Source organism: Electrona antarctica (assembly GCF_951216825.1).
Source record: "Electrona antarctica genome assembly, chromosome: 16".
Taxonomy (NCBI): Eukaryota; Metazoa; Chordata; class Actinopteri; order Myctophiformes; family Myctophidae; genus Electrona; species Electrona antarctica.
In genome coordinates, this window is record NC_136797.1 from 11,475,213 (window position 1) to 11,502,975 (window position 27,763).

General features: G+C 42.2%; 1 protein-coding gene across 2 annotated transcripts; it reads right to left on the reverse strand.

The window, feature by feature from the left end:
- Positions 1 to 1,760: 1,760 nt before the first annotated feature.
- urm1 (ubiquitin related modifier 1) lies at positions 1,761 to 27,279 on the reverse strand. Of its 2 annotated transcripts, XM_079525002.1 has the most exons (5): positions 27,214 to 27,279; positions 16,909 to 16,979; positions 6,953 to 7,034; positions 4,303 to 4,351; positions 1,761 to 2,772 (listed from the first exon to the last, which is right to left on the reverse strand). In XM_079525002.1, the coding sequence occupies exons 1-5, from the start codon at positions 27,246 to 27,248 to the stop codon at positions 2,704 to 2,706; spliced, it is 306 nt and encodes a 101-aa protein (XP_079381128.1). In that variant the 5' UTR covers positions 27,249 to 27,279; the 3' UTR covers positions 1,761 to 2,703. The 2 variants fall into 2 exon arrangements, with proteins under 2 accessions (XP_079381128.1, XP_079381127.1); XM_079525001.1 differs by lacking the exons at positions 1,761 to 2,772; positions 4,303 to 4,351; positions 6,953 to 7,034; positions 16,909 to 16,979 and adding exons at positions 19,555 to 22,770; positions 23,777 to 23,878; positions 24,003 to 24,839 and having other exon boundaries at positions 27,214 to 27,265.
- Between the last annotated feature and the right edge of the window lie 484 nt (positions 27,280 to 27,763).

Sequence of the window (27,763 nt, forward strand, 5' to 3'; positions counted from 1 at the left end):
TTTAGAGTCCTTACTGGAAAAGTCAATCCCTTTCTCCGTCACAGTATGGGTCCCCCCACCCCACCAAAAGAGAGAGAGAGAGAGAGGGGCCGACACACAGTGACATGTTTTCTCCCTTTTCTCAGCCTCATTAGCATTTTCTTTCTGCCGGCCATTATGAGTCGGTTTCCCGTTGCAAATCGGACTCCACAAGCGAGGAAAAAAAGGTTTAAGGTCGCCGCGGGCGTTGGTTGCGGGGAGGGCGGCCCCCGACCCCCCGAGGCTAGACGAGCCGACCTCCCGCAGTGGTGGTGGTGGTAGGCCTACTGTAATATAGGTGCCTCAGTCGCTCCTCCTTATGAATATTCCGACTTGAACGGTAAACAGTCCCCGAAGAGCCTTCTAATCAGCCTTAAAACCCACCCAATCTGATCACACAGCTGGGGTTTAAATCGATCAGATATATCACGGGGAATTGTCGGAGCGTGTTGTAAAAAAAACCTAATTTATTGAGTGAGCCATTATATATGGTAATAGCAGGTGCTTTAAAGAAAATCCGGTCTGCTAAATTATTGCGCATTATATGTTTAGACTGCTTATAGAGGACTTTATGTTGAAAGCAGGCATATCGTCTACATTATTTCTATCCAATATATAGGCTAAATTGTAAAACAATGATTACGTAAAATCGAATTTAATAAAATTATATATAATTAGAATATACCATAAAGCCTATTCAGTATTATAGACCAGCCAATTTAAAATGTTTTTTATTGCAACTATAGAGGCCTAACATAATTGTCATATAGGCTATATGAAAAAAAAGAAAAGACAAAATATTAAAAATATTAATTTAATATTTAATTAATTTGTTTGCTTTTTAATTAACAAAGCAGACAAATCATGTCAATTTAATTTTTTTACCATGAATATTTAGGCACATGTCTTGAAACGTAATTCATGATATTTCTTATTCTACTAGAGCTATTTTACAGCAGTGAAATAAGCAAAAAGATAAACTGCAGTATAGAACATTGTAATTGTAGAAATAGGCATGGTGACATATCATCACGACTGTAAAGTCAATGCAACCATGTACACTTGTAACATTACTATGCCTGCATTTATTTTTTGTGATTTTAAAACAGAAATATTTTTGATTAAATTAATCCGATTGCATTGAAGAAAAAAAACAAAACATGATCATAAGAGCATAATTTATACAAGAAAATCAACTGATTTCAGCATTTAGGCTTCAGAGTGTATAAGGCAACATGCTCATGCTTTTACACCAAATATAAATAGGGATTAGGATAAGATGGTATAGTTAATTTAAGGGCAAAAGATAAACAAGACTGGTCTCACTCTCGGGTTCAGGAACAACCAAATCTCATCTATTGTTTTGTATTCTATATCGTGGAAGAGCAGGAGGTCATTTTAACCCCTGCTTTGACGGTCAAGTTGGCCATGAAGAAGATAATGCATTTTACAACAATGGTCTGGGTGTGTAATTGCATCACACACACACACACACACACACACACACACACACACACACACACACACACACACACACACACACACACACACACACACACACACACACACACACACACACACACACACACACACACACACACACACACACACACACACACACACACACACACACACACACACACACACACACACACACACACACACACACACACACACACACACACACACACACACACACACACACAAAACATTTCCTCATATACAACTAAAGTCAAGAAAAATGAATTGCCATATCTTTTAATATAAGTTTCCTATGTTTCCATTTGTCCACTCATTCAAAGAACATCCACACATCCCTGTAAACATGTTGGGTCATTGACTATGCATCCAAAATAAAAAATACATATTGTTTACATACATATCGTTTGTTGTTTTTGTTTGTTAGAAAATTAAAAACAAAAAGGACAAGAAACTAAAGGGCAGCAAACAAGTCATAATCATTCATAATCTTGAAAGGCAGATATCTCACAAATATACAGAGCACAGAGTCAAATCCTGGTATTTTAGTTAACTGACGTCGAAATTAAAAAAAAAATCTTCTAAATCCTGACAGTGTTCTGAAAAACCTCACGTTTGTGTATCAGTGGTGCTCAATATTTCATGTCAAGGGCCCCAAAAATGATATGCAATTGGCCACCGACCCCCATCTGAAAATATGATGTTCCAGTGACCCCTCAGAAGCAAAGATTTGAGTTAAAAACGTTCGCTCTGAAAGAACATATATTCAAAGATTGAAGATTGAATCGCAGACTTACAAGCTTGTAGCGCGGCACTCGGTGCCGCGCTACAAGCTTGTAGGTCTGCTATTTTTCAATAGCATAAAGTGTAACATAATGCTTTAAAACACCAAAAAGGGTTCCCGTCCAGAATGGGGTTAAATGAACACTCAAGATTTGGACCCCATAACACTCAAAACAAATCAATCTGATACAAGAAAATAAATGAAGAAATGTTCCATGCAGGTTGGTTGGTTGGTCCATGTGACACTTGACAGTATAGAGTTCCATTTTGAAATCTTCTCGTTGAAACGGAGGCGGTTACACGAGTACGTTGTCATACAGTTGGAAGGCGTGTGCATGATGTCATACAGGGTGGAGAGGTCGGATGTATTATATAGCTCTTATGACATTTAGTCGACTAAAACCAGACTAAAACTCTGTCCATCTAACCACCATGTAGAGTAGAAATGAACACGATATTATCCTGGTCCCGAAGCTGGTACTCCAACTCACCCTGTGCGCACACACACACGCACGCATGCACACACGCGCGCGCACACACACACACAGAAGAATTTAAAACATTGAAGTATATATTGACTATACAGATATATCAAGTCCATCCATATATATACAAGTTCATTGTATCAGTATGATTAAAAAATAAAATAAGAATAATTAACCTGAGGATGTGCAATATATAAACAGGCCTATTATCAATATGGTGAAAAGAGACTATAGATATTGCAGCATGGGACTTGGGATTTTGTAATATAATAAGAAGGTGTGTATAGGCTATTTTCATGGTTAATACCATATAAGTATTATACTGTCAGAAAATGCAGATCTACAAGTGTACATAGATGGAATTTTTTCACCCTAACACTGCATGTACAGTAGTATCCCTATCCCTGTGTGCATGTACAGTACAGTACAGTACAGTACAGTACAGTACACCTGTCCCACTGATAAAAACCTGCATAAGTGGGCGAACGCATGCGCACAACAGTGTTGTTTTTGTCGATTAAAACTAAGACGAAAGTCATTTTACACTTGGTTTGCATGCTGAAAATAGCCGAACTACAGCTATTTTCAACAAGTGTAATAGCAGTCATTACGACGGCATCAAGCCCCGGCCGACTAAATCAACTGTAGATTTAGTCGACTTATAACATTTAGTCGACTAAAACTAGACAGAAACTAAATGAAAGCTATTCAAGAGAATATGGCTAAAACTAAAATTTGCTGTCAAAAACAACAGTGGTGCATAACACTGGAGCTTGCCGTGCGGTGCAGGGTCTGTGCACGTTGAAGAGTTAAGTATTATGCGGTGAAGGGTATACGATACCAGACAGGCATGTCTCATTTTAGAGCCAGAAAATGTTGTATAATATTAAACAGATTTGAACTTCTTCATATTTTGTGTCATATAGAAACGGAACTGGAGGTTTTAAATAAAGCCTACAAAACAAACATGTTTGTGTGATATATCTGGGTCCATTCCTACATTGTGTGTGTGTGTGTCTCCAGGGACGTGCAGAGTGTTAGAGGGGCAGGGGCTGAAATCCCATATAAGAGGGCACTTAGACAAAAATAGCTGATCTACAAGCTCACAACGCGTCGCGCTGCGACACTTTGTGAGCTTGTAGATCGGCTATTTTCGGGGAGCAACCCAGCACTCTTTAGCTAGTGGAGATGCTGTGTGTAACGACATGGATTTCCAAACAAATTTGTTCAGCGCAAAATACTGTGTTCAAGTTCAGGAGACTTCGGGGAAAAAAATAAAGGAATTCTCCTGAATGCTGCCTTCTTTCCGGCATGGCATGGAAAGGAAAGGAGTGTCATTTGCAGTTCTTTCACCGCATAGTAAATGCTGCATTCGTGGTCTGGAGAGGGCAGTTGTTTTACAGACAGGTAAAAGGGGCAGGGTCTGAAGCCCCCTTTGATGTGTGTGTGTGCACTTCCCTGTGTGTGTGTCTGTGTGTTATTGCAAGAAACCTAGCAATGCTGTCAGTCTCTACATGGTCTGCCCATGGCTGCTCACCATAAGCTCCCAGTCGGCATCATTGATGAGGACCAGAATGCCAGGTCTCCTGTGGGGAAACGCACACTGTCACTGCTTATGCACTATTCCCAATGGTAATTATAAGACATCTAGTATATGTGTTGTTTGTGTGAGCAAACGCACATGTATTATGCATGTATGTATGTTCACGCACGCATGCGCACAGACACACAATGTATGCATGTATGCTCAAGCAATTCAATGTAAACATTATTCAATATTACAGAAGCCCATTTAGGCCGACGTCGAAATTTAAAAAATTGTCTTCAAAATCAGTTTCTGAAAAACCTTGTTTCTGTATCAGTGGTGCTCAATATTTCATGTCAAGGACCCCAAAAATTATATGTAATATGCCTCCGCCCCCCATCTGAAAATATGTTGTTCCAGGAACCTCCCCAGAGGAAAATAAATTGAGTTAAAATGTTCACTCTGTAATAATATATATTCAAAGATTTGAGGCACATTTTCACGATTTTTCAAAAATAGCAGATCTACAAGAGCTTGTAGATCTGCTATTTTTCAACAGCTAAAGCATAACATAATGCTTTAAAACACCAAAAGGGGTTCCCGCCCAAAAATGGGTTAAGCACTGTTCAGAAGAGGTGGACAATCATCATACAATATGTGATCATTTTGAAGATACAAATTTTTTAAGAGATTCAGAAAATACGTTGAAACGACTCTTAAAAGAAAAGAATCGTGATGATCATCAATGAAGTGAAAGGCGCTCTTATCATCGCGACAATTTGCTCAGACACATATGACGTAAATTCTCCATTCATCGTCAATGGGAATTTAATCACTGTGTATAGGACAAAAAAACAGATTTTCTTGTCCACATACGACATAAATTCTCCATTCATTGTCAATGGGAATGTAATGTTTGTGTAGGACGAAAATCTACACACACATAGGAGGGGCTAGCGCCCCTCAAAAAACAGGACAATTTCATTTAATTTCAAAAATACATATAGATTCTCTATTTATGCTAGGAGATTCCTGCAGCTGACAAAATGTCAGTAGTAACTATAGTACAAGCATTGTGTCAAAATAGCAAGACTTTATCTAGAATGTATTGATTCGTTCTACTCCGAATAGCTTATACTTAACCTAAAATGCTATATCAGATAATCATTTGCTATCAGAAATTGTTTTCTCTCGGTGTGTGTGTGTGCAAGAACATCTCTAACACTACAAATACAGGGTCTGTGTGTATCCTCCATTTAAAGAGAATATAAAGTAATTTTAAACCAAAGCAGACAAGCATTCTTTCCAACCCACAATGACCAAATAGTGTTTTACATTTATACTTCCCAACATGTTCTTATTTCAGTCAGTCCCCATTTTCTAACCTTATCCCATCTGAAGATAATATTACCCATCTCCACTGTATCAGTGGTTCTCAATATTTCATGTCAAGGACCACAAAAATGATATGTAATTGGCCGCCGATCCTCATTTGAAAATATGTTGTTCCAGGGACCCGCCCAGAAGCAAAGATTTGAGTTAAAAACGTTCGCTCTGAAAGAATATATATTCAAAGATTTGCGCCACATTTTCACGATTTTTCAAAAATAGCAGACCTACAAGCTTGTAGATCTGCTATTTTTCAATAGCTAAAGTATAACATAATGCTTAAAACACCAAAAGGGGTTCCCGCCCAGAATGACTGGGGGGAAACAAACCACGGAATCAAGAAAAAGCTAAAAAATGAAAAAACAATAACTGGCAGTGGAATTGCAGTGTCCTGAATGTTTTGTCAGAAAATGCACGGGAGTAACTGCAGCTACATATCGGTGTAACATAAAAAAATATAATAAATACATAAAACGGTGACATTCTTGTATGGTATATATGGGGGGCAGGTGCTCAAATTAGCTATAGCAATCTGTGACGTCAATATGAAAGGTCATTATGAGAAAGAGCTACGTCGTTACACTTATAATACACACAGCTGCGCACAAAATAATTGAGAAAAGAGCACACACACACACTATTGCGCTCTTAATTTTTTTTTTAATAGAAAGCTAAAATCGTTGTTTCCCCCCCCCCCCCTCTTAAGACCGAGGGGAATGCACCAAAGTCACAGACCTAATCTAGAAGGTTTCAAAGGTAACCCAGCCATTCCCTATTCATTGGTTAGGTGGTGCTATAAATAGCCTTCTATAAAAAGGTAGCCGTAAAAGTCAGCCAGTCTTATAAGGCTGCTCTTAGCCCTCGACTAGCACGCACGCGAAAGCTATAATGCAGCATTGTTTTCAGACCAATGCACTTAGGTGCGCTAGCCTCACACAAGGTGCAGACAACAGAAAAAGCACTTCAGAGTTCAGACCCCGTAACTCAATGTATACATATGACTCCATGTTTGATTTTATCAAACATGTCTATGTAAAGCGCCTTGGATAAAGGTGCTATATAAATGCACCATTTACCATTTTATAGATTCTTCTGACCTACATAAAATATTATGCAAGATGTTTAAAAAATGCACATGTTGGTACAATATCATCTCAACATACAATTTATGAAATATCTCTTTTTGTGCAAATATAAAGCATGCATGTATTTTGTATGAGAGAGAGAGCGAGAGAGTGTGTGTGGTGTGTGTGTGTGTGTGTATGAGTTTTACACAGTGTCTCCTTGGACAAAGAGCTCAGGACGTTCGTTCAGCAGGTTCCGTCGAATCCAAAGTAGCAGCTGCTTCATGTCCCCTAACACACACACACACACACACACACACACACACACACACACACACACACACACACACACACACACACACACACACACACACACACACACACACACACACACACACACACACACACACACACACACACACACACACACACACACACACACACACACACACAACAGGGGTTAAAGGTCAGGGGTCAAGGGTCAAGGTGCATGGTTCCAGCCCCACCGGTCGATGTGACGCGACAGAGAGAGAGGCACTAGGCGGGACATGGTTGATTATGTAGGTGTTTGTGTATATGTTGGGGGTAGGGAGAGGGGGGTGGGTTGTGCTGACCGATGTCCCGTAGTATCGAACAAAGCAGGAGAGAGTGATACGCACACATACAATTTATGAAAAGAGAGAGAGAGTGTGTGTTACACATACATGTATATGTGTATACTGTATATACATACATACACAAACACACATTTACTATACAGAGATTCTTACTAAAAATGATTGAGTCAATTATCGAGTCATGCCAAGTCATACCATATATATAGAACACAAAACATTCGGGAAAATGCTGGAAAAAAGAGGATATCATAGAATTAAATATATTGAATATTGCTCTTTGTTGGTTAACAATGTAAAATATAATAATACCACAGTAAAGCCAGACAACAAGAACATTTCCAAGTGGTATTGGTTCCGTCGTTGCCGTTGGTGTGTCGGGCTACTCCTAAACGCTTTTCGCCCTGAGCTTCAATATCAGCAGACGCTTGAATTTTCTATGAGTCTGACCCCCTCGAACAATCAGATTGACCTTGTCTCGACAATAGATTGAGTCTCACTCAGACCGACAGACACAGAATCACAAAGCCAAAATACAAAGAGCAGCATTATATAGGATAAATCCCCGGTAAACATTTAACTATGAATATATAATAGTTAAGTTTATCTTCTAGAGAGGTTAAACATTCACGGTTGCGCGGTTGCTTTCGATTGCGTGCGTGTGTGTGTGTGTGTGTGTGTGTGTGTGTGTGTGTGTGTGTGTGTGTGTGTGTGTGTGTGTGTGCGTGTAGTATTAGCACAATCACAAACACATACAGTAGACAACAAATACACCTGCTGACTGTTCCAAACTGTATAGAAGCATCACCTCTTATGCCCAACAACACATTCATGTATTATTGCTGTTGGGCGCAGTGTTGTATAGCATATTTTGATTTTAGTTTTAGTCATAGTCTCTTCAATAGTCACATTTTAGTCACCTGGAATGTTTTAGTGTTAGTCTAGTTTTAGTCGACTAAATATCATAAGATTTTAGTCGACTAAATCTACAGTTGATTTAGTCGACTAAAATGGATTTTGGTGGGCCTTGATGCCGTCGAAATGACAAAATAGCAGATCTACAAGCTCAAAACGCGTTGCAGCGCGACGCGTTGTGAGCTTGTAGATCTGCTATTTTCAGCATGCAACCAAGTGTAAAATGACTTATACTGGATCTCGTCCACTAGTCCCTTCCTAACATTTTAGTCTAGTTTTTATTTGTTGTTGAAATTGTCAGTATATTTAGTCTTAGTTTTAGTCATCATAGCTTAGTTTTAATTTAGTTCCCATTTAGTTTATCAGTGAAAAATGGTAGGCGACGACCATTTTTCGTCTTTTCTCGACGAAAACAACACTGGTTGGGCGGAAGCTTGTTTCTGTTGTACAGTATGCATTTCTAAAGTGTTTAATTTGTGTAGAAATTGGCAGAAGAATTCAGAAAATGTAGGCCTAAATAATAGCGTTTGTACTGATGTAGCTAATGTTAATTGGGTAGATTGGTCAAGGAATTACTGCGTTATAAGAGAACAAGTATGACTTCTGCAAAAATAAAAGTAATTGTGGGACGATGAAAGACCTAGAATCTAATCTAAATAGCCGATGTGTTGGATGCAAAGTGCATGAACACATAGTACATAAATAACTATCAATAATTCAAAAAAAAGGGACAACCCACTACCAGAACACTGTTTTTTATGGCCTTTTATCTGTTAAAGCTGCTATAAGCAGTATTATGTCAACATTTTAATGATTCTTTTCTTTTCTTTTATTCAGACAGCCAGCAATGAGTAAAATGCTCCCCTCAAAAATGTAGTCTCTGTGACACAATCTGCATTCAAAGATGTTCCTAGAAGCTTTGTCATTCGTCGAAAAAAACACGGACAAAATGGCTAACCAATCAGGAAGTAGACAGGCAAATCGACGAATGGCAAAGCTTCTAGGAAAATATTTGAATGCAGATTGTGGCCCCTAGATGTGTCACAGAGACTACATTTTTTTGGGAGTGTTTTACCCATTGCTGTCTGTCTGAATACCAAAAAAATAAAAAAGGTCATTAAAATGTGGACATAAATGGTAAATGGTGGTAAATGGTGCCTTTAGCCAAGGCGCTTTACATAGATGCATAGATCATAGATCATTCACACACACATTCATACACCGATTGCGGCGGAAGCCAAGCAAGGTACCAACCAGCACATCGGGAGCAATTTGGGGTTCAGTGTCTTGCCCAAGGACACTTCGACATGCAGCCAGGAGGAGCCGGGATTCGAACCACCGACCCATGGATCATTGGACGACCTGCTCTACCTCTTGAGCCACAGTCGCCACAAATTATTGCTTATAGCAGCTTAAATTGTATTATTGGTTTGTGCACCATTATCCACATGATTCTCCAACTGAAGGTGGAAGAGGATCATCATAATGTGTGTTGGCCAGTTAGCTACAGCTGTCATTAGTGAAACTTGCACACTATCAGCGGGATTATTGATGACACAGCCGCATCGGGAACGGTTTGGGGGCTCACGGTACTTATGGAATGTCAGCGCCGATGGGAGATGTCATTACAGGCTAGTATGTACCATGTGTTGTTTTTGGGAAGCAAATTCATATTTTAGTTTTAGTCATAGTCTTTGGAATAATACTTTCATTCATATTTTAGTCACCTGGAATGTTTTAGTGTTTAGTCTAGTTTTAGTCGACTGAATATCATAAGATTTTAGTCGACTAAATCTACAGTTGATTTAGTCGACTAAAATGTGTTTTGGTGGGCCTTGATGACGTCGTAATGACGTAATTTTTTACACTTGCTGAAAATAGCCGATCTACCAGCTTGTAGATCAGCTATTTTCAGCCTGCAACCATGAAGTGTAAAATCAAATGACTTATACTGGATCTCTTGTTCACTAGTCCCTTCCTAACACTTTAGTCTAGTTTCTAACCGTTGATGAAATTGTCAGCTTAGTTTTAAGTCATCATAGCTTAGTTTTCATTTAGTTCCCATTTAGTTTTCGTCAGTGAAAAAAAGGTAGTCAACGAACATTTTTTTGTCTTAGTTTTAGTCGACAAAAACAACACTGGTATGTACGTGAAGGTCCTGGCAGGCTGCTGCCGTTTTGTGGGAAAAGGCAGCAGTCTGCTTCCTTCCTGGACTACAATTCCCACAATGCTTTGGTGCACTGCTCCTCCTCGTGGATAGGGGGAGGGCTGTCTTACTGAGACATGTAGTCCAGGAAGTAAGTGAGCCCAGTGTCCATGACATCAGAGACACTGGGCTCACTGCTAAAATCTAAAATATCTGAAACCACATAAAGACCCCCAGGAAAGTGTTCTAAATCTTCTAAACGTCATTAACATATATCTTTTTTTGCAAAAAGGGTGTAAAGTGTCCCTTTAACTCCAGAGAGTGTACAAATGGAACCAAACGTACCTGAAACACTACAAAGTTAAATGAACACTAAAAATCACACCCGTGTGAACTGAGTGGTGCAAGGTCTTATAATATAGTCTGATCAGCTATGTCAGTGACGTCACACACTAACCATAGCAACCATGCTCACCTGTGCACGGACACGTACACAGGTACACAAACATACAGACAAAGCTGGTTGTTGGAGTGGTTTGCACCACTCAAAAATGTACAGTGTAGATTGAGGTGACGGGGTTGGAAGAAGACTGTGACTCAAAGAGGCCTGTGGCCTAATCAATGCATATAATTAATACTAAGCATGTGTTGTATGGAGAATATAGGTTGCTGCCTTCAGGAAGGAGATATGGTGTACCAGCATACGGTCAGACTAAAGAGGTCCTTTGTCACCAGTCGACTTTGAGGCTTAATCAGGAGCTGTAGTAGCCATGGGGTAATCTAGGCGGTGGATATTGCTCTTGTCTTCATGTCTTTATGTACAGTATGTAAATCGTCTTGTTCTTTGTGTTATGTCAAATGTGTGTATGTGTGTTCTGCATACTTGGCGGCTGGGTCGCAAGACACATTTCAGTGTGAACAGTAAAGTACTATACCATGTCATATCATATCATGTCATATCAAACTGAGGATTCTTTGAAGTCAAAAGGTTGAGAATCAATCCCTCTAGCACAGCGGTTCCCAAACCTTTTTTGGCCATGCACCCCGTTACCTCCTTAACCCCCCCCCCCCCACCAACATGGAAATATAAATTGCATAAGCTATATAGACATATATTTCCTGTATATACACACATACAGTATATGAACCTGAATATGGCATACTATATGCAGCATAGGCTATATTCTGCATATACTTGCCATATATTGGCATAATATGTTAATGTATTTCCTGTTCATGTTGCGCACCCCCTAGAAGGCGCTCGCAACACCACAAGGGGTGCACGGCAGGCACGCACCACAGCTTGGGAACCACTGGCCTAGTAGTCTACCACCCTCAACACATTTTATTTGGTAAAACATGGTCCTTTCCCCAAGGGTTTTTAAAGCTTCTCTCTCTCTGTGTGTGTGTGTGTGTGTGTGTGTGTGTCAACGTGCACATGTGTTTTCATAGAGTTCAGCTTAATTGGAGTGCTGTCTTGGGACGTTCAGCAATATAATGATAGGTTCAGCTGTACTCTGTACCGAAGCCCTCGCTTATAAAACAAGATGAGAATGCCCCCCACTTCCTCTTAACACACACACACACACACACACACACACACACACACACACACACACACACACACACACACACACACACACACACACACACACACACACACACACACACACACACACACACACACACACACACACACACACACACACACACACACACATTTATAGACAGGATTGCAGCAACACTATATTGACCTGCACCTCATCAGGGCTAAAAATAATAAAAAAGACACAATCACTACAGCAGTCATAACTCCTTTATAGAAAGTGCCTTCTTTCCCGTCGCTGACTTCTTTCGCTACTGGAATTTTCTTATCCGCCATTTTCTCTGTTTCTTTCTCCCTTGTCATTCATTCCTTCAGTCTCTCCATTTGCTCCCTTTCTTTCTCTTTCAATAAAAGCTGCTACATTCTCTCTCTCTACATCCAGTGTTGTTTTTGTCGACTAAAACTAAGACGAAAAATGTTTGTCGACTACGTTTTTTCACCGACGAAAACTAAATGGAAACTAAATGAAAACTAAGCTATGATGACTAAAACTAAGACTAAATGTATTGACAATTTCATCAACAGCTAAAAACTAGACTAAAATGGAATGGACTGGGCCGTGGCTCAGCGGTCCAGGCACCTTGGCTGGTAATCCAGTCTGGCAGTGTGCCGCGGGTTCGACTCCCGATCCCGACGGCCTTTACTGCATGTCACCCCCCCATCTCTCTCCCCATTTCCTGTCAGCCTACTGTCTGTCCTTCCATAAAACATATAAAATAAAGGCGGAAGCCGCAAAAAAAAAAACATTTAAAATGGAATGGAAATGTAAGGGGACTAGTGGACAAGAGAGAGATCCAGTAAAAGTCATTTTACACTTGGTTGCATGCTGAAAATAGCTGATCTACAAGCTCACAACGCGCGACGTGTTGTGAGCTTGTAGATCGGCTATTTTCAACAAGTGTAAAATCAGTCATTACGGCATCAACGCCCGCCAAAATACATTTTAGTCGACTAAATCAACTGTAGATTTAGTCGACTAAAATCTTAATTTAGTCAACTAAAACTAGACTAACACTAAAACATTCCAGGTGACTAAAATGTGACTAAATTAAAACTATTCAAGAGACTATGACTAAAACTAAAATCAAAATCTGCTGCCAAAAACAACACTGTCCCCATCTCCTCCTCTCCCAGTCTTCTTTTCAGTCTTCATCGTCATCATTTTCCATCCAGGGGAGATAAGAAGATAGGCTATAGCGCCACCATTAGGGCTGATAATTTATTTGGAGCGCAGCAATTTGCTTGGCCTACTGGCAAGTGTGCTCGAGAAATAGGAGGTCCAGCGGTTTTGCAAGATTAGCTCCACAGTCCACACTTTACAGGGGTGAAAACATAATCTCTGTCCCCCTGGTCATCAGCATTAGAGGACAAGGAGGCCACTTTTCCACTGGTTGGGAGCCGGTTCAGTTCTTTTTGGTTCTTAGTCCATGAGCCAGAGCTCCAAAATTGGAACGTTATCATGAATTGAGTGTGCAAAACCATACCACACCTATATTAAATTGTTATCACCATGAAACTTCCCCAGTTGATTACTTACACAAAGACAATGATTTATTGTTTTCCAAATCTTAAAAATTTAAATATGCAAAATTAGGCATTATATAGGAAAATATGCAAAACAAATATGAAAAAGCTACTACTGTGGAAGGGTTCTCATATATTAATTTACTTATATTGATCCTATATAAACAATGTAATATAGGTATGTTTTTTCCCACTCAATTCATAACGTTTGGAGGTCTGGCTCATGGACTAAAAACTGGTTGTGAACTGAACCGGTTCCCAACCAGTGGAAAGGGTGTCAGAGAGAGAGAGAGAGAGAGAGAGAGAGAGAGAGAGAGAGAGAGAGGGAGGGAGAGAGAGATAGACAGATGACATAGGCAGTTCAGTTAAAGGTTCAGAAAAAAAACGAGGGCATTTAAACAACAATGTGTCTGACATTGGGTGCCTCTTGCGATAGCCATGTTGAGTCATGGGAGGGAGGAGATTGATAAAGGCGGGAAAATTCTGAACAAATTTCCCTTCTGTGTGTGTGTGTGTGTGTGTGTGAATGGGGGGAGTGTGCTATCCATCTTTTCCTTGATGCGAGGAGCAGAAAGTATGCGAGTCATAGACCAGGGGGGGGGGGGGGGGTATGTGTGTGTTTGCAGTGAGTGCACGCGTGATTTGGGGGTGGGGTCTTTCAGTCGAGGGTCATCAATCAACCTACTGAGGTCAAAGAGAAATACGTAGGATTCAGAACCAATTATATCTGCCTGGCCTGTACCCCACAACCTCCCCCCCCCCCCCCCCCCCCCCCCCCCACAACCGCCAACCCAGCCCACCGCCCCACCTCTCTGTCTGGCTGTCTGTCTGTCTGTCTGTAAGCCCCTAAAGCAGCATGACCACGGCAAACAAAGTGCAACATACTTTAACCCATTTTGGGCGGGAACCCCTTCTGGTGATTATTTAATAATTTAGCTATTGAAAAATCATAAATGTGGCACAAATCATTGAATATATAATTATTTCACAGCGAACGTCGGCAGCCAAATGCATATCATTTTGGGGGTCCTTGACATGAAAATGTTTGAGCACCACTGACATAGAAACATGGGGTTTTCAGAAAACTGTCGTGATTTAGAAGACATAAATGTAGAATAGACGTCAGGTCAAAATGGATTAAAGCTCCAATCGGGAATTAAAGAAATAATAATAATACAATACTGAAAAACTAACCATCTGCTTTTCTATTGATAAATAAATATATGTACTGTGTTGCAGCAGCATGAACACTACTGGTTGACTAGAGGTATTGCCGGAAGCTCAAAGCATAATCTCTCTCCTGCCCAATTTAGCAGCGCGGCAGTAGAAATTTAGAAGAAAATAAAAACCTGTGCAGGAAACGCGGGTTTGAAAGAGTAAGACAAAGTAGTACAGGACAGGTTGCAGCTTTAAACTCAACCAACACAGAATGACAGCAAACCTGACCTGACCAACCAACCCATTTTGACCTGAGATCAGATTCTAAAAATGTCTTCTACATCCTGACAGTTTTCTGAAAAAGCTATGTTTCTATGTCAGTCGTTCTTCGATTTTTCAAAAATAGCAGTAGATCTGCTATTTTTCAATAGCTAAAGCATAACATAATGCTAACACCAAAAGGGGTTCTCGCCCAAAATGGGTTAAACAGAAAGTCTCGATATACCGACAAAAAAAGATCAGTCACATTCAATGGGATTCCACGTGATATGAAGCTAAAAGGAAAATAATTACATTCTCTCTCTCTCACTCAAAGAAAAATAAATTTCTTTTTAAGATACGTGAAAATAATTCAATACAAAAACGACTTTGAGCTCTGTCACCACCCCTGCCCCCCAGAAACAACAGAGTTCCCCTTTACCCTCTGAACCACCTCCCCTATAGTGTGTGTGTGTGTGTGTGTGTGTGTGTGTGTGCGCAGCATTTACAAGTGAAAGAGCCGGCAGAAAGGATCAGTTAGAGAGAGCCTCACAGATGTTAGAGGAGGAGGAGGGGGGGGGGGGGGGGGGTGGTGGAGGGGAGGGGAAAAGGAGGGAAAGAAGTTGGGGGGGGAAACCAGGAGGCGTGATTTAAGCAGTATTACACGAGCGTCGAGAGGGGGTGGTTTAATGTCATTAATGCACGCCTGCGATGCAAAGCAACGCAGAAGCGCATTCATGACGTTAAACCACCCCCTCGAGTGTAATATTGCAATTATACAACAGTTACCCTGGCTTAAAAGAAAATCGCTGAAAAAAAAACAATTTCTTTTTTAATGACAGATGTAGCCACTACGACCACAAATGTCCCAAGAAACTAGCTAGCCTAGCCACCGAGTTTCTGGGAGAACAGAGCAGCTGAATTCTTTGTTTTGATTAGCCGTTCAATGATGCTTCCTCGAAACGACCTGTTGTATATTCAATATCACGTCCATCTCTAGACTTGGTAAAGCCCACATATCGCGTTGCAACTCGAACGGGGCTGAGTCGGCTCTAGCAAACTCCGAGACGTCAACTCGCGCCCCACAGGACGCCCGGTGGTGTCTTGCGTGGCTCAAGACAGACGGGCTAGTTTTAGCCCCTCTGGCGCGGTCTAAAACTATACTTTTATCTATAAAAAAAAAAAAAACTAGTCCACGGTTGTTGGAAAAAATAGTTGCGGCAGTGGGATGCAAACCCGGAGAGCGGGATCCGTAGTCTCCTGATTAAACCATTAGCATTATGCTAGCGAGTTGGCCGCTCAAATTGGTGTCAATTGGCTGAATGCCGCGACGGCCAGATTCCCGGAAACGCTTGCCCCCAGCGGCATTCTGCCGCGTGGGTGGAGCTTCATTTCCATCCACCAGCTGACTAAAAACCCGGAAGAGACGCCGGCAGACAGAGGAAAACGGCTGCGCCTGTCTGCCCAGGTCTGGCAACAGCTAGTGAGACATAGACAAAAGGGAGAGACAGGGAGAAATAGAGCGTCGCAGTCCCGCCCCCTACCATGGCCCAGGAAATGATTCTCCGTTCATTTTCCTCATAGACATTTCAGAAAGTATTTATTTAAAGACGTTTACGCCGCGGACAAAGCCAACTCGAGTCGTGACAAATCATGACAACAAACACAATTTTTTGGGCCAAACAAATAATTAGAAAGAAGAAAAAAACGGCAGGTTACAACACTTTTTTTGTTGTTTTTCGTCTTTGTAATTATTTGTTTGGTCCAAAATATTGTTTGTGTTGTCATGAGTTGTCACGACTCCAGTTGGCTTTGTCCGCGGCATAACCGTCTTTAAATAAATACTTTTTGAAATGTCTATGGGAAAAATGCATTGGGATTCATTTCCTGGGCCATGGTAGGGGGCGGGACTGCGACGCTCTATAGGTGCCAGGTGATACTTACAGGGCTCCGATTGGCTCGGAAGAGTCACGCGATGTTCCTTCACACCACCAAAGAGCAGCTCAGCTCCGCCTCTAATAATAAATAAAAAAAACACACATTGAGGTAAACATAGCTTATACTTGGTTTCATAATATTTCAAAGGCATCCTATAATGTGACTTTAAACTTTGGGTTTCTTTACGTTTATCTTTGCAGGTGCACCTGGCGCCAGGCCAGGCCCAGGCCACACTTCTTGCTCTGCAGAGCTTATGCATAACATTTAAGATGGAGTGCCGTGATTTTTTCCCCCACCCTTAATTATAATTATATATAAGGAGGAAGATTTGTTTTTTTAAGTGTACAGTATTTGTTAATGTCGTTTTTATGTGGACACGCCACCAGTTCATTAAGTATGCCTGGTTTGGCGGCACCCGCTGGCCAAGCGGTGCAGGTGCATGCCACATATTAGGCTTTGGCCTGACAGCGTGTCGCGTGTTCGAGTCCCGTTCATGACGACCTTTGCTGCGTGTGTCTCTCCCCTTCTCTCTCTCCCTCTTTCCTGTCTATCTTCACTTGATACTATCAATGAAGGCAGAAAAGCCAAAAACAAATCTTAAAAATAGAGAAAAGTATGCCTGGTTTGCCTTTGCCTGGTGGGTGATGATCCACCTGAACTGAAGCTGCACCCACAGCGGTTGTTGTATGATAAAGGGGGAGGGGATGATAATGTGATGATGTAACTATATCACCGTTTTTATTACCAGCTGCTGTGTAAGCACAGCTGGTCAATGTTCTCTCTGCGGTGCTTTCACGCCCACTTGCTGTAGTTGAGACGAGACCTACAGTATGTTTGTCATTGGCTGTACTGACAACCTATCGCCCTGTTTGGCTGCCTCGTCTCTAGGCAACCACACACTTTTTGCCTCTAGCCGACCTCTCAGCCATGGGATATATAAGGCAGCAGCTGGTAATTAATTAATGTAATCAATTCTTGTTTTTCATTGGCACGTTTGACTGTCAAGGTTTCAGCCTCCAAGGACTATTAAAAGAGGACAGGAAGCGAAGACCGCACGGTGGACACTGGACTCCATGTTGCTCCCTGGAAGGAAAGAAACATGCGCAATGGGCTATATGCAGCCAACACTTCCGCGTTCAGCTTCCTTGGTCTCAATTGCGCATGTTTCTTTCCTTCCAGGGAGCAACATGGAGTCCACCGTACGGTCTTCGCTTCCAAACCTTATTCAATTAACCTCGTCAGCCTCCAGGAAGAAACCCTAAATACAAAGGGAAGACATCATTGCACATAACAACCACACCAAGGGGTCTAATGAAATACTGTCACCTCATAAACACATGAAAAACTGGAGGAAAGAATACAAAAAAAGTCAGAAGGTACACAGGTACACAAATGTTGACCATTGTATCGTCTTTTATCTGGTTTCTTCCAAAGATAATACAGACAATAATAATAATAATCGATTTCTTTGGTTTCCTCAAATTAAATCATTTCTTAATCTTTAGTGAGGATTAATATTACTTCAATTAATGTGGATTTTATATCATTACAGTGCCAGACCACTTTGGTAGAGGTTTGGGTTGTGTAGTTATGTTGCCATGATGTAACTCCAAATGTGGACAAGAAATCAGAAATAATTGCTCCAGTGATTAGAAATTGATAATTAAAAATATGCTCCTCATTGACTTACATTGCACGCTGAAACAGCTTTCAAAGTCGGGGCGCTGACGTTTGTCAAAGTCACTATTTACGTAAACGTTGATTCAGACAATATTGAACATCACCAAAACTCGTACTGTTTTTTTATATAAAATGTTAACTTCCTGTTGATTTAACTATTTGAAGATCTGGTTCCGGATACACGGATCCAGTCCGGGTTTTCTTTCTTAAAAATGGCAAAATCACCAGGACATTTTTAAATATATATATTAAAAAAAACTGTACAAGTTTTGGTGATGTTATATATTGTCGGAATCAACTTTGTGTTTGTTTACCTTACATACTAAAAGAGTGACTTTGAGAGCTGTTTCAGCGTACAAAGTCAGTCAATGAGGAGCATATTTTGAATGATCAAATTCTAAATCACTGGAGCAATTATTTTTTCATTTCTTGTCCACATTTAGAGTTACATCATGTCTTGCACTTTAACTTCCTCTTCACTGGCGCACAGTACACACCCAAACTATGTGCAGACTTGAGAATTTAAAGAAATTAAGAAACTGCATGAACGAACACACACACACACACACACACACACACACACACACACACACACACACACACACACACACACACACACACACACACACACACACACACACACACACACACACACACACACACACACACACACACACACACACACACACACACACACACACACACACACACACACACACACACACACACACACACCAGCCTTGCAGGGACATGTTATACATTTTAATAAAAGTTAAATAAATCAAAACAATAATTATAATAAAAAAAAAAAACATTGCATTGTGTAGCCATCTCTCACTCTCAGCTGGCATCTCTGGGTGCAACTGCATATGTTGTGTGCTGTGTATATGTATAAACCAAATCATGACATCACATTCATTCACCAGTAACCAAAACAAAAAACGTATTTCCGAGGCGTTCGTTACGGCAGGTATTGACTATTACAAACGTACTAAACATATGTTCTGTGTAGATATCCAAAGACATTCTACCCTGAAACAACTTAGATTACATAGATATATTAATATATTCTGATATTCTGGTCTATAGCAATGGTTCTCAACCTTTATAGGCAGTGACACTCCAAAATAATCATGACGGCACACATGACGCCCCAGGTGGGCATGCTTAAAACAAACATTAAACATTCTTGGCCGTCAACTCGTCTTGTAGCAGCCAAGTCCATGGACGTACAAAAGCAAAAAAAAGGCACCCCTCACTTTACACAAGTGTGATTTTATTTTTACATCAATGACAGCAAAATAAAATAAAAACTTGATCTCTCACACACACACACACACACACACACACACACACACACGTCAAATGTACTTTTTGACACAAACATAGAAAATGAGCAGACAATAATATTACCAGGAACACAAAGATCGCCCTCAATGATCAGGACTGTAACCCTGATGGACCCATGATGGTCCTTGGCAAATAAAACGTTATTGTGTCATAGAAGTAAATCAAAATTGAGTGTCATACATATTCTGAAGAAATAAAAATTCTAAATTAGAAATTTTTAATTGTGTGTAAAACATACCATAACACATTGTTGTAACAAGGCTAGCATTGATGACCCCTAGACTATTCATTTGTCTGTGTATGGACACAATGATGACCCTAGTAGACCAGGGGTTTTCAACTGATTTGAGAACGAGGTACCACCACCCTGACTTAGAATCAACCTGGGGACCCACTGTGGGGATATGGGCTGAGATCAGTGCTTTTGTAACTTTTGCCATGAATCCCATGTGTACGCATCGATGATCCCACTGTTTCTCAAACAATCAGTCAATTGACTACTAATCATTTCCTAATAATGACTCAACCAGACAATCCAGTGCACTTCCCCCTCTTGAGATTCTAACTGCCCTTTTTCAGTTGAATTTCTTGACCTCCAACTTGTCAGTAAATGTGACCAGATTTGACTGAGAGCCTGCCATCGCGCAAATCCAGGAGAAAACTTTTTTTAGTTTTTTCCCAAAATGAGTTAATAGCACACAGGCAGACTCTTCACATACTACTAGAGCATGTCTGAAATAAGTGCTGAAATTGACATGTAAATATGAAATAATTGCTTAAACATGTAGCTAGGTGTAATGTTAGAGACCACAGAAGTGAACCTTTCAAGCCTTTTTTCTCAACTTACTGTTTCTCTGCAAGACATTACTCTAAAAGCCATATCTCCAAAACCGGTGGGTCAAACTGAACAACCAATGTGTCAATTTGAAGCTATGATTCCCTGCTTTCATATGACATGAAAAAGGAAAATTCCAAAAAATACAATCGCAGTCCCTCAGTCAAATTTGGTCACAAATGACTACATGGACGCTCATAGGTCACCAGGTCATTCAGTGTACAGTTTCTCAACTAGTGGAAAGAAGAGTAAAAAAAAGAATCATCAAATCCTACATTACTAAATGCATGGTCCGCATTCAATACTTCCAACAGACCACCTGTTGAAAACCCCTGCCCTAAGACTATTTATTTGTGTATGTGAACACATTGATGATGACCCCCCGACCGACTATTCAATATAGTTCTGCTCCGAGTGGTACCTGGTGAAACACCCCTTCTTGCATAAGGGGATATTACAGCTCTTACAGTAGTAACGAGTCTCTCTCCGCCGTTTGTTTTTTGAACAAACCCTGCATTTCTTCGTTGGCGTCTTCTTCTTGGCGGTGGGGTGCAACGCGACGAGCACGTGGCTTCCAAAGCCGCCATACAGCCTGCTCTGGGGGTCTCTGTGTGGCGCCCTGGGGTTCTCCGCGGGAGGAGGGTTATAGCTCTCCACTTCGTCGGCCCCGACGTACCTCAGGCTGGTCCATGACTTTATGACGCGCTGCTTGAACGACAGCAGAGACGTGCAGCCGCCGTGTGGGTTTTTAGCCTCGTACAGGACGAACGCGTTGAACATGCACATGTCGAACAGGTAGTAGACGACAAATTTGTTAGTCCACTTTGTGGCTTTCCTGATGAGGGGATTATACACGTTGTTCTTGTCCATTTTATAAGCGCCGTTCATGTACGCGTTGTAGTCCACGACGCAAGAGGGTTCCTCTTTTTCGACTCTCTGACTCGGGTGGCCTCTCTGCCACGCTTGAACACTTCCCGTCTCGTTCTCGTCCGACGACGACGACACCATCTCGTTCCGGTGAAACGTCGACACCATTCTCACGACCGCTTCGTCCCGCCACGCCAACACCATCATTTTGTCGTTGTGAAGCGAGACCGTGTCGCCGACTCCCAGGTCCCGCTCGGTGAGCACTCGCACGGACGGCGGCACGCCTCTGCTCTTCCGCAGCGTGCCGCAGGCGTGGGTGTTCAGCTCGAGTAGCCGTGCGCATATTTCGACGGAGTTGTCGATGAACAGTCGATATCCGCGACCCGCGAGGCCGTCGAGGAGGAATTCGACCGTGTCGACCAGCTTGGAATCATTTTGTCCGTAGACGGGCTTCATGTTGAAGCGGTACGCCGTCGTCGAGTCACACAGGACGTAGGACTTTATGCCGCGTCTCGCAGGCTTGGCATTGTTCTCTTTGACGGTGAGGCGCCCGCGGAACAGAAGCGTACCTTCGTCGATGCAGATATTCTGGTTGGGTTGGTACATTTCTCTGAATTTGGAGACCAAGAAATCCAAGACCGGGCGGACTTTATACATCCTGTCGTTTGACGCGCCGGCGCGGTTATCGCTGAAGTGGATGTATCGCCATATGATCTGGAACCTGTTGCGAGACATGGTCTGGTTGAAGTAAGGCGTGGTCATGACCTCCTCCGTGGACCAGTACATGCTCAGCTCGGGCTTGTGAACGATGGCGGTGAGGAACTGGAGCCCGAGGAAGACCTTGAGTTCCGACAGGTGGACGGGTTTCCACGCCAGCGCTCTGCCGTGCGGTGTGCTGCTGGTGGCGTTCCGCATGCACTGCTCCGCGTACAGGTTGGTCTGGTCCACGATGCCCTCCAGCAGCTCGTCCGACAGGAACAGCTCGAGGAAGTCCACGGGGTTGTCGGACAGGAGAGCGGCGGCGGCAGCGCGAGGTCCAGGGACCGCGGTGAAAGGAATGTCTTTCGGCCGCCAGTCGTCCGTTTCCTTCCACCCAGGATCTGCCGCTGGATGTTCTGCACCTCTGCTGTGTGTGCCTGTAAAATTATAGAAATACATAATTGCTTTAACCCATTTAGGCCTGAGGACGATTCTACAAATGTCTTCTACATCCTGACAGTTTTCTGAAAAACCCATGTTTCTATGTCAGTGGTGCTCAACCTTTATCATGTCAAAGGACTTTGGCTGGGAACCCCCCATCTGAACATGTTGTTTCAGGGACCTCCCAGAAGCAAAGATTTGAGTTAAAAACGTTCGCTCTGAAAGAATATATACCGTATTCAAAGATTTGCGCCACATTTTCACGAAAAATTGCAGACCTACAAGCTCGTAGCGCGGCACTCGGTGCCATGCTATGAGCTTGTAGATCTACTATTTTTCAATAGCTAAAGCATAACATAATGCTTTAAAACACCAAAAGGGGTTCCCTCCCAAAATGGGTTTTAATGCTTGTGATGGGACAATGACATAAAACTGCCCATTCATTATCAATGGCATTTTATGTTTGTATTAGGAAAAAAAGTGTGTGTTTACACGGACCCTCAAAAGCTGGACATAGGAGGGGCTAGCCCCTCAAAAAGCAAGATACAAAACAGATCTCTGCATCTATGCTACAATTCAAGCTGGCTTCTGAAGTGCCCCGGATCCCTTATATCATAGACATATAAACGTAGACGCCCTTTCCGGCTCTAGAGCGTATGTGCTCAACGGAGGGCAAAACATTCCCGAGATTCCTTTGCGAAGCCCCGCGGAAGCATGAGCGTGCGTCACAGAGCGCATGTTCGGGTCTGTAAGTCCCGGAAAAGATGCGCTGTGATTGGCCAATAATCACTTGAGTGGCAGCGTGACGTAACATGCCTTCCACACTTCCGGCGTACTCCCAGTGTAAATTCTTCCGCCCCTCCTTCAACACACATCGCTCCAACGAACTGCAGCGGCCAATGAGGCATCTATTTTTTAATATATATGCCTTATATGGCACAGGTAATCCCAATGCCCAATCACAGAAGAAAAATAAATACTTTTCTTTTGTATTCTTCTTACCTCCATGTTTACTGCCAACATATGGTAAAGTGGCACCAGACCTTGGTTGTGCCTCCTCCTCCTCATCATCCTCATCCTCCTCCTCGTCCTCTGTGCCCGTGTCTGAAATCACATCATCATATATACGTCTATTACGTCATCATCAAATACATTACATTGCATTAGATACAGTATAATTACATTGATTTCATCTCAAACACAATCATGCGAATGCATGTCTACTTACCGAAACCAATAGGACCTCTGCTCTCCAGGTCCTCCCTCATCGGAGTCCATTCCTCGTCCGAGGACAGCTCCAGACGCGGGTCCTGATTGGAGGAGCACTCAGACCGGGGCGCCCGTGAGCCGACCGGGCGTTTGATGGAGCGGGCCTGCCCGGGACCCTCGTCGTCAGATAGGTCCGATTCGGTCTCCCCGTTGTTGTCGGCGGCAACACTAGGCTGCGTCCTTCCTCTCGGTTCACCTTTCGAGTTGACTTTTCCACCGTGTGATTTCAGGACGTCTTCACGTAGCCTCTTGAGACGGACCGTCATGCTTCTGTTTCCCCTTCGTTTTGGGTTCCCAGATTGGCCCTTGCGTGACCCAGAAGACCGAGGCACACTCGCGCGTTGCGCAATGGCGCCGTCCATCATTAAAAACAACGACGGAAAACACAAAGTCTGGTCTCTCTCGCGTTTGGCACTCTCAGCCTTGGAAGAAAAAAGGCGAGATATCTCGTCTTTTGGTACCCAGAGAGTTAACGAGGTCAGACAGAACTACATTAGGATGGGTTTGTTGTGTGACATTTTCTGATTAAAGTGAGTGAAGCTCTCCAAGTGTTGCCGATTTGTATTCCCTTTGGTTTTGATTGATTGAATACTTGTAACAGTTTGCAGGAAAAAAAAGGCATGGGGAAAGTACAGCTCAATACAAGGTCTGCTAAGAGGATTTAAACCCAAGAAATCCTATGGCTTGTTTCCATTGGGGTCCTTCATAGTTCATACTCAATTCATCGTAGGTATATAGCAGGGGTGCCCAAAAGGTAGATCACAAAGGCGGTGCAGGTAGACCACATGACATGTCCCTAAAAGACAATAATTAAAATGTTAAAAAAAAATATATTTGCCACTTGAATTAAGGTAAATTGATTGAGTGATTGACATCAAGAAGGACTCGTCTGCTCACTTCATGACTTCTATAGTAGGCAAACGCCCCAATGCAATGCTTTTTGTTTTGAAGAGTGTTGCGTGCAAACATCAGTAGTATTATAAAATTATATTAAATATGTGTGAGGCAAAATACATACTGTGAACCCAAAAACCTACCACTTTGCTACAGAAATGGAGGAAGGCTTTTCCCTCCCACTATTTCCGATTGCAAGTGCGTAGATTTTTTCCCACATTTTTGGGGGTTAGGGTTACATGGGTAGATCTTGTTGACTTTTGAGCTGGTCATTTTAAAAGTAGTTCCCAAGTGAAAAGTGTAGGCACCCCCGATATATATAGTAGCCTAGTAGTGTAACGCCAGGGCTCCACCGGACTCGTTGCGTCTCCGTCGCGTGCGTCAAAAAACGCACCGGCGTCTCCGTCAACACAACGCAACGCGGGCAGTGGAGCCACCCTTCATTGATTAAAAAGGGAACATTCCCTGACGGTGACGGAGACGCGACGCTGACGCGCCCGGTGGAGCCCTGGTGTCAGTGTATGCATGTGCAGCTCATGCGGCCACTGCCCCAAAAAAAAGAATAAAGATATGGGAATTCCCTAAACATTAACGTTTAGGGAATTGCGTTTCTAAAGTGAGAAGAACAGGCTTCAATAAATTCAGTTCAATTAATGATTATTAAAGGCAGGACAGCGAACTTACAATAAACAGTTCATCAGATTAGAATAAAGAGTGGATGCAAGTAGGTCTAATACAAGTGTTAACAACAGTGCAGCATTAGAGCTGTAAACTGGAGGCTAAAAAAATAAATAGTTCCCAACGACTCAACAGCTTTTGTTTTCGTCAGGGAGTAGAGCAAGTACAACGAAATCAGCAGCTGTCAGTCATTAAGGACGGGAACCCCTTTTGGTGTTTTAACTAAGCATTATGTTATACTTTAGCTATTGAAAAATAGCAGATCTACAAGCTCATAGCGCGCCACCGAGTGGCACGCTACAAGCTCGTAGGTAAAAAATTGTGAAAATGTGGCACAAATCTTTGAATATATATTCTTTCAGATGACTTTTTTTTATTTCGACGTCAGGCCTAAATGGATTAAGGCGGGGTAGAATTAACAAGACATTAACTAGTAGACTAGTAGCCAAGTAAATAAATGCACACGATAGCACATTAATTCAATTTCTGTGAAAAATAAATCTCCATTTGTGACCACTATAGCCTAATTACGCTCCAATAAATATCTGTGTCTGTCTTTACAAGCAGGCCCCCGTAAAATCTGAATCCCACCACCCACTGTATGTGTTTCTTTTCCCTTTTTACCTCCTTTATGATGAATTCCTGTTCTGTTCTTTGGCTATATAGAAGTGTCTATTTGTACGTCTCAAAATGTTTTGATGAATTGAACAAGGTGGACCCTCTTGTAAACAAGTGTAATGCTTTATTGGGTCGTCCACTCACAGTTAACAGTTTTTGAGTTGTGAGTTGTGCTTGAAATGTACTGTAATTCTGCAAAATGTTAATAAATATTTCAATCAATCAATCAAAGACGCAGTTGCTGGGTAAGGTTACACACGAGTAACCATTACAACCCCAAAACGTATTTCTAACCTTATATTACACAACACAGTGATGAGGGGTTGGAATGCCAAAACTAACTTCACTAAAGCAGTGGTTCCCAAATTGGGGTCCGGGGACCCCCAGGGGTCCTTCAGGGTGTTCCAGGGGGTCCCCAGTTAAATGATAGTTTGGAACTAAATGGATCCTTATGGGTCTGTAACTCTGAGTGTACAAATGGAACCATTTGTACACTCTGAATTTTGAATCTCTGCTAGAGCCGTAAACATATTCTCTTATGGGGGGTCCTTGGCATATCTTTTCAAATGGGGGTCCGCGGGCTGATTAGTGTCAATTTGGGGGTTTGGGAGCTATCATCTAGCACTGTCTGGAACACATGCGAGTTAATAGCTCTTCAGGCATTAGAGCTAGCATGGACCAGAGCTGAACCATGGCTAGCCGCGAGTAGCCCCTTTGGGAACCCTCGGTTACCGTCTCTGTATTTTGTCCAAAATAATACAGAAAAAGGTAACCGAGGGTGCCGAAAGAAAGGGTCCTCCAGGCTAGTGACTGTACTACTGCGTAGGAGGTCTGTACACTACAGAGTTTATGAATCCTCATATAGGACACGTTGCTAAGAAAGAATGAGAAGCAACAACGTGCCGCTCTCATGTAACATAAAAACAACATATACATAAAACAGCACCGACGTAGACGTTTTAATGTTAAAGCGAACCTACCCAAACTCCAGGTGAAGTGCTACGGGCGCCGCCATGTTGTTGTAGAATAAACACAACAGTGACAGGATAGGAAGTAACACAGGAAGTAGTAGGACGTAAACGACGCGCGTCAACGGAAGTGACGCGCGGAAGTGACGCGCGCACATACGTGCGCGTGTGTGCGCGCGTGTGTGTGTGTGTGTGTGTGTGTGTGTGCGTGTGTGTGTGTGTGCGCGTGTGTGTGCATTATTCACTCACACTCACACACTAGGCACCCATCAGTAATATACATGCATAGATTGCATACATCTATGCAATTACATCTGTGTATGTCTAATAATGTATTTAGCATTTGTTTGTTTATAATTACTTTAGTAGGCTATATTATTATTATTTTTTTTTTTAATGTTTTATCCCACAATTTTGTAACCCATTTTTTCACCCAGTGTCAATTATCTAATGTAATCCTGGGCACTACACTTCCTCTGCCAACCTGGGTGGGCAGCGGACTGACCTCATGCTTCCTTCTATGCATGAGTAGTCCAAGCTGCTTCTTTTCACCTGACAGGGG

Coding starts and splice junctions, on each gene's coding strand:
- urm1 (XM_079525001.1), bottom strand. CDS start 24,408: ATGATGGACGGCGCCATTGCGCAACGCGCGAGTGTGCCTCGGTCTTCT. Junction 23,879..24,002: donor CAGAGGTCCTATTGGTTTCG/GTAAGTAGACAT, acceptor ATGTGATTTCAG/ACACGGGCACAGAGGACGAG. Junction 22,771..23,776: donor TGTTGGCAGTAAACATGGAG/GTAAGAAGAATA, acceptor ATAATTTTACAG/GCACACACAGCAGAGGTGCA.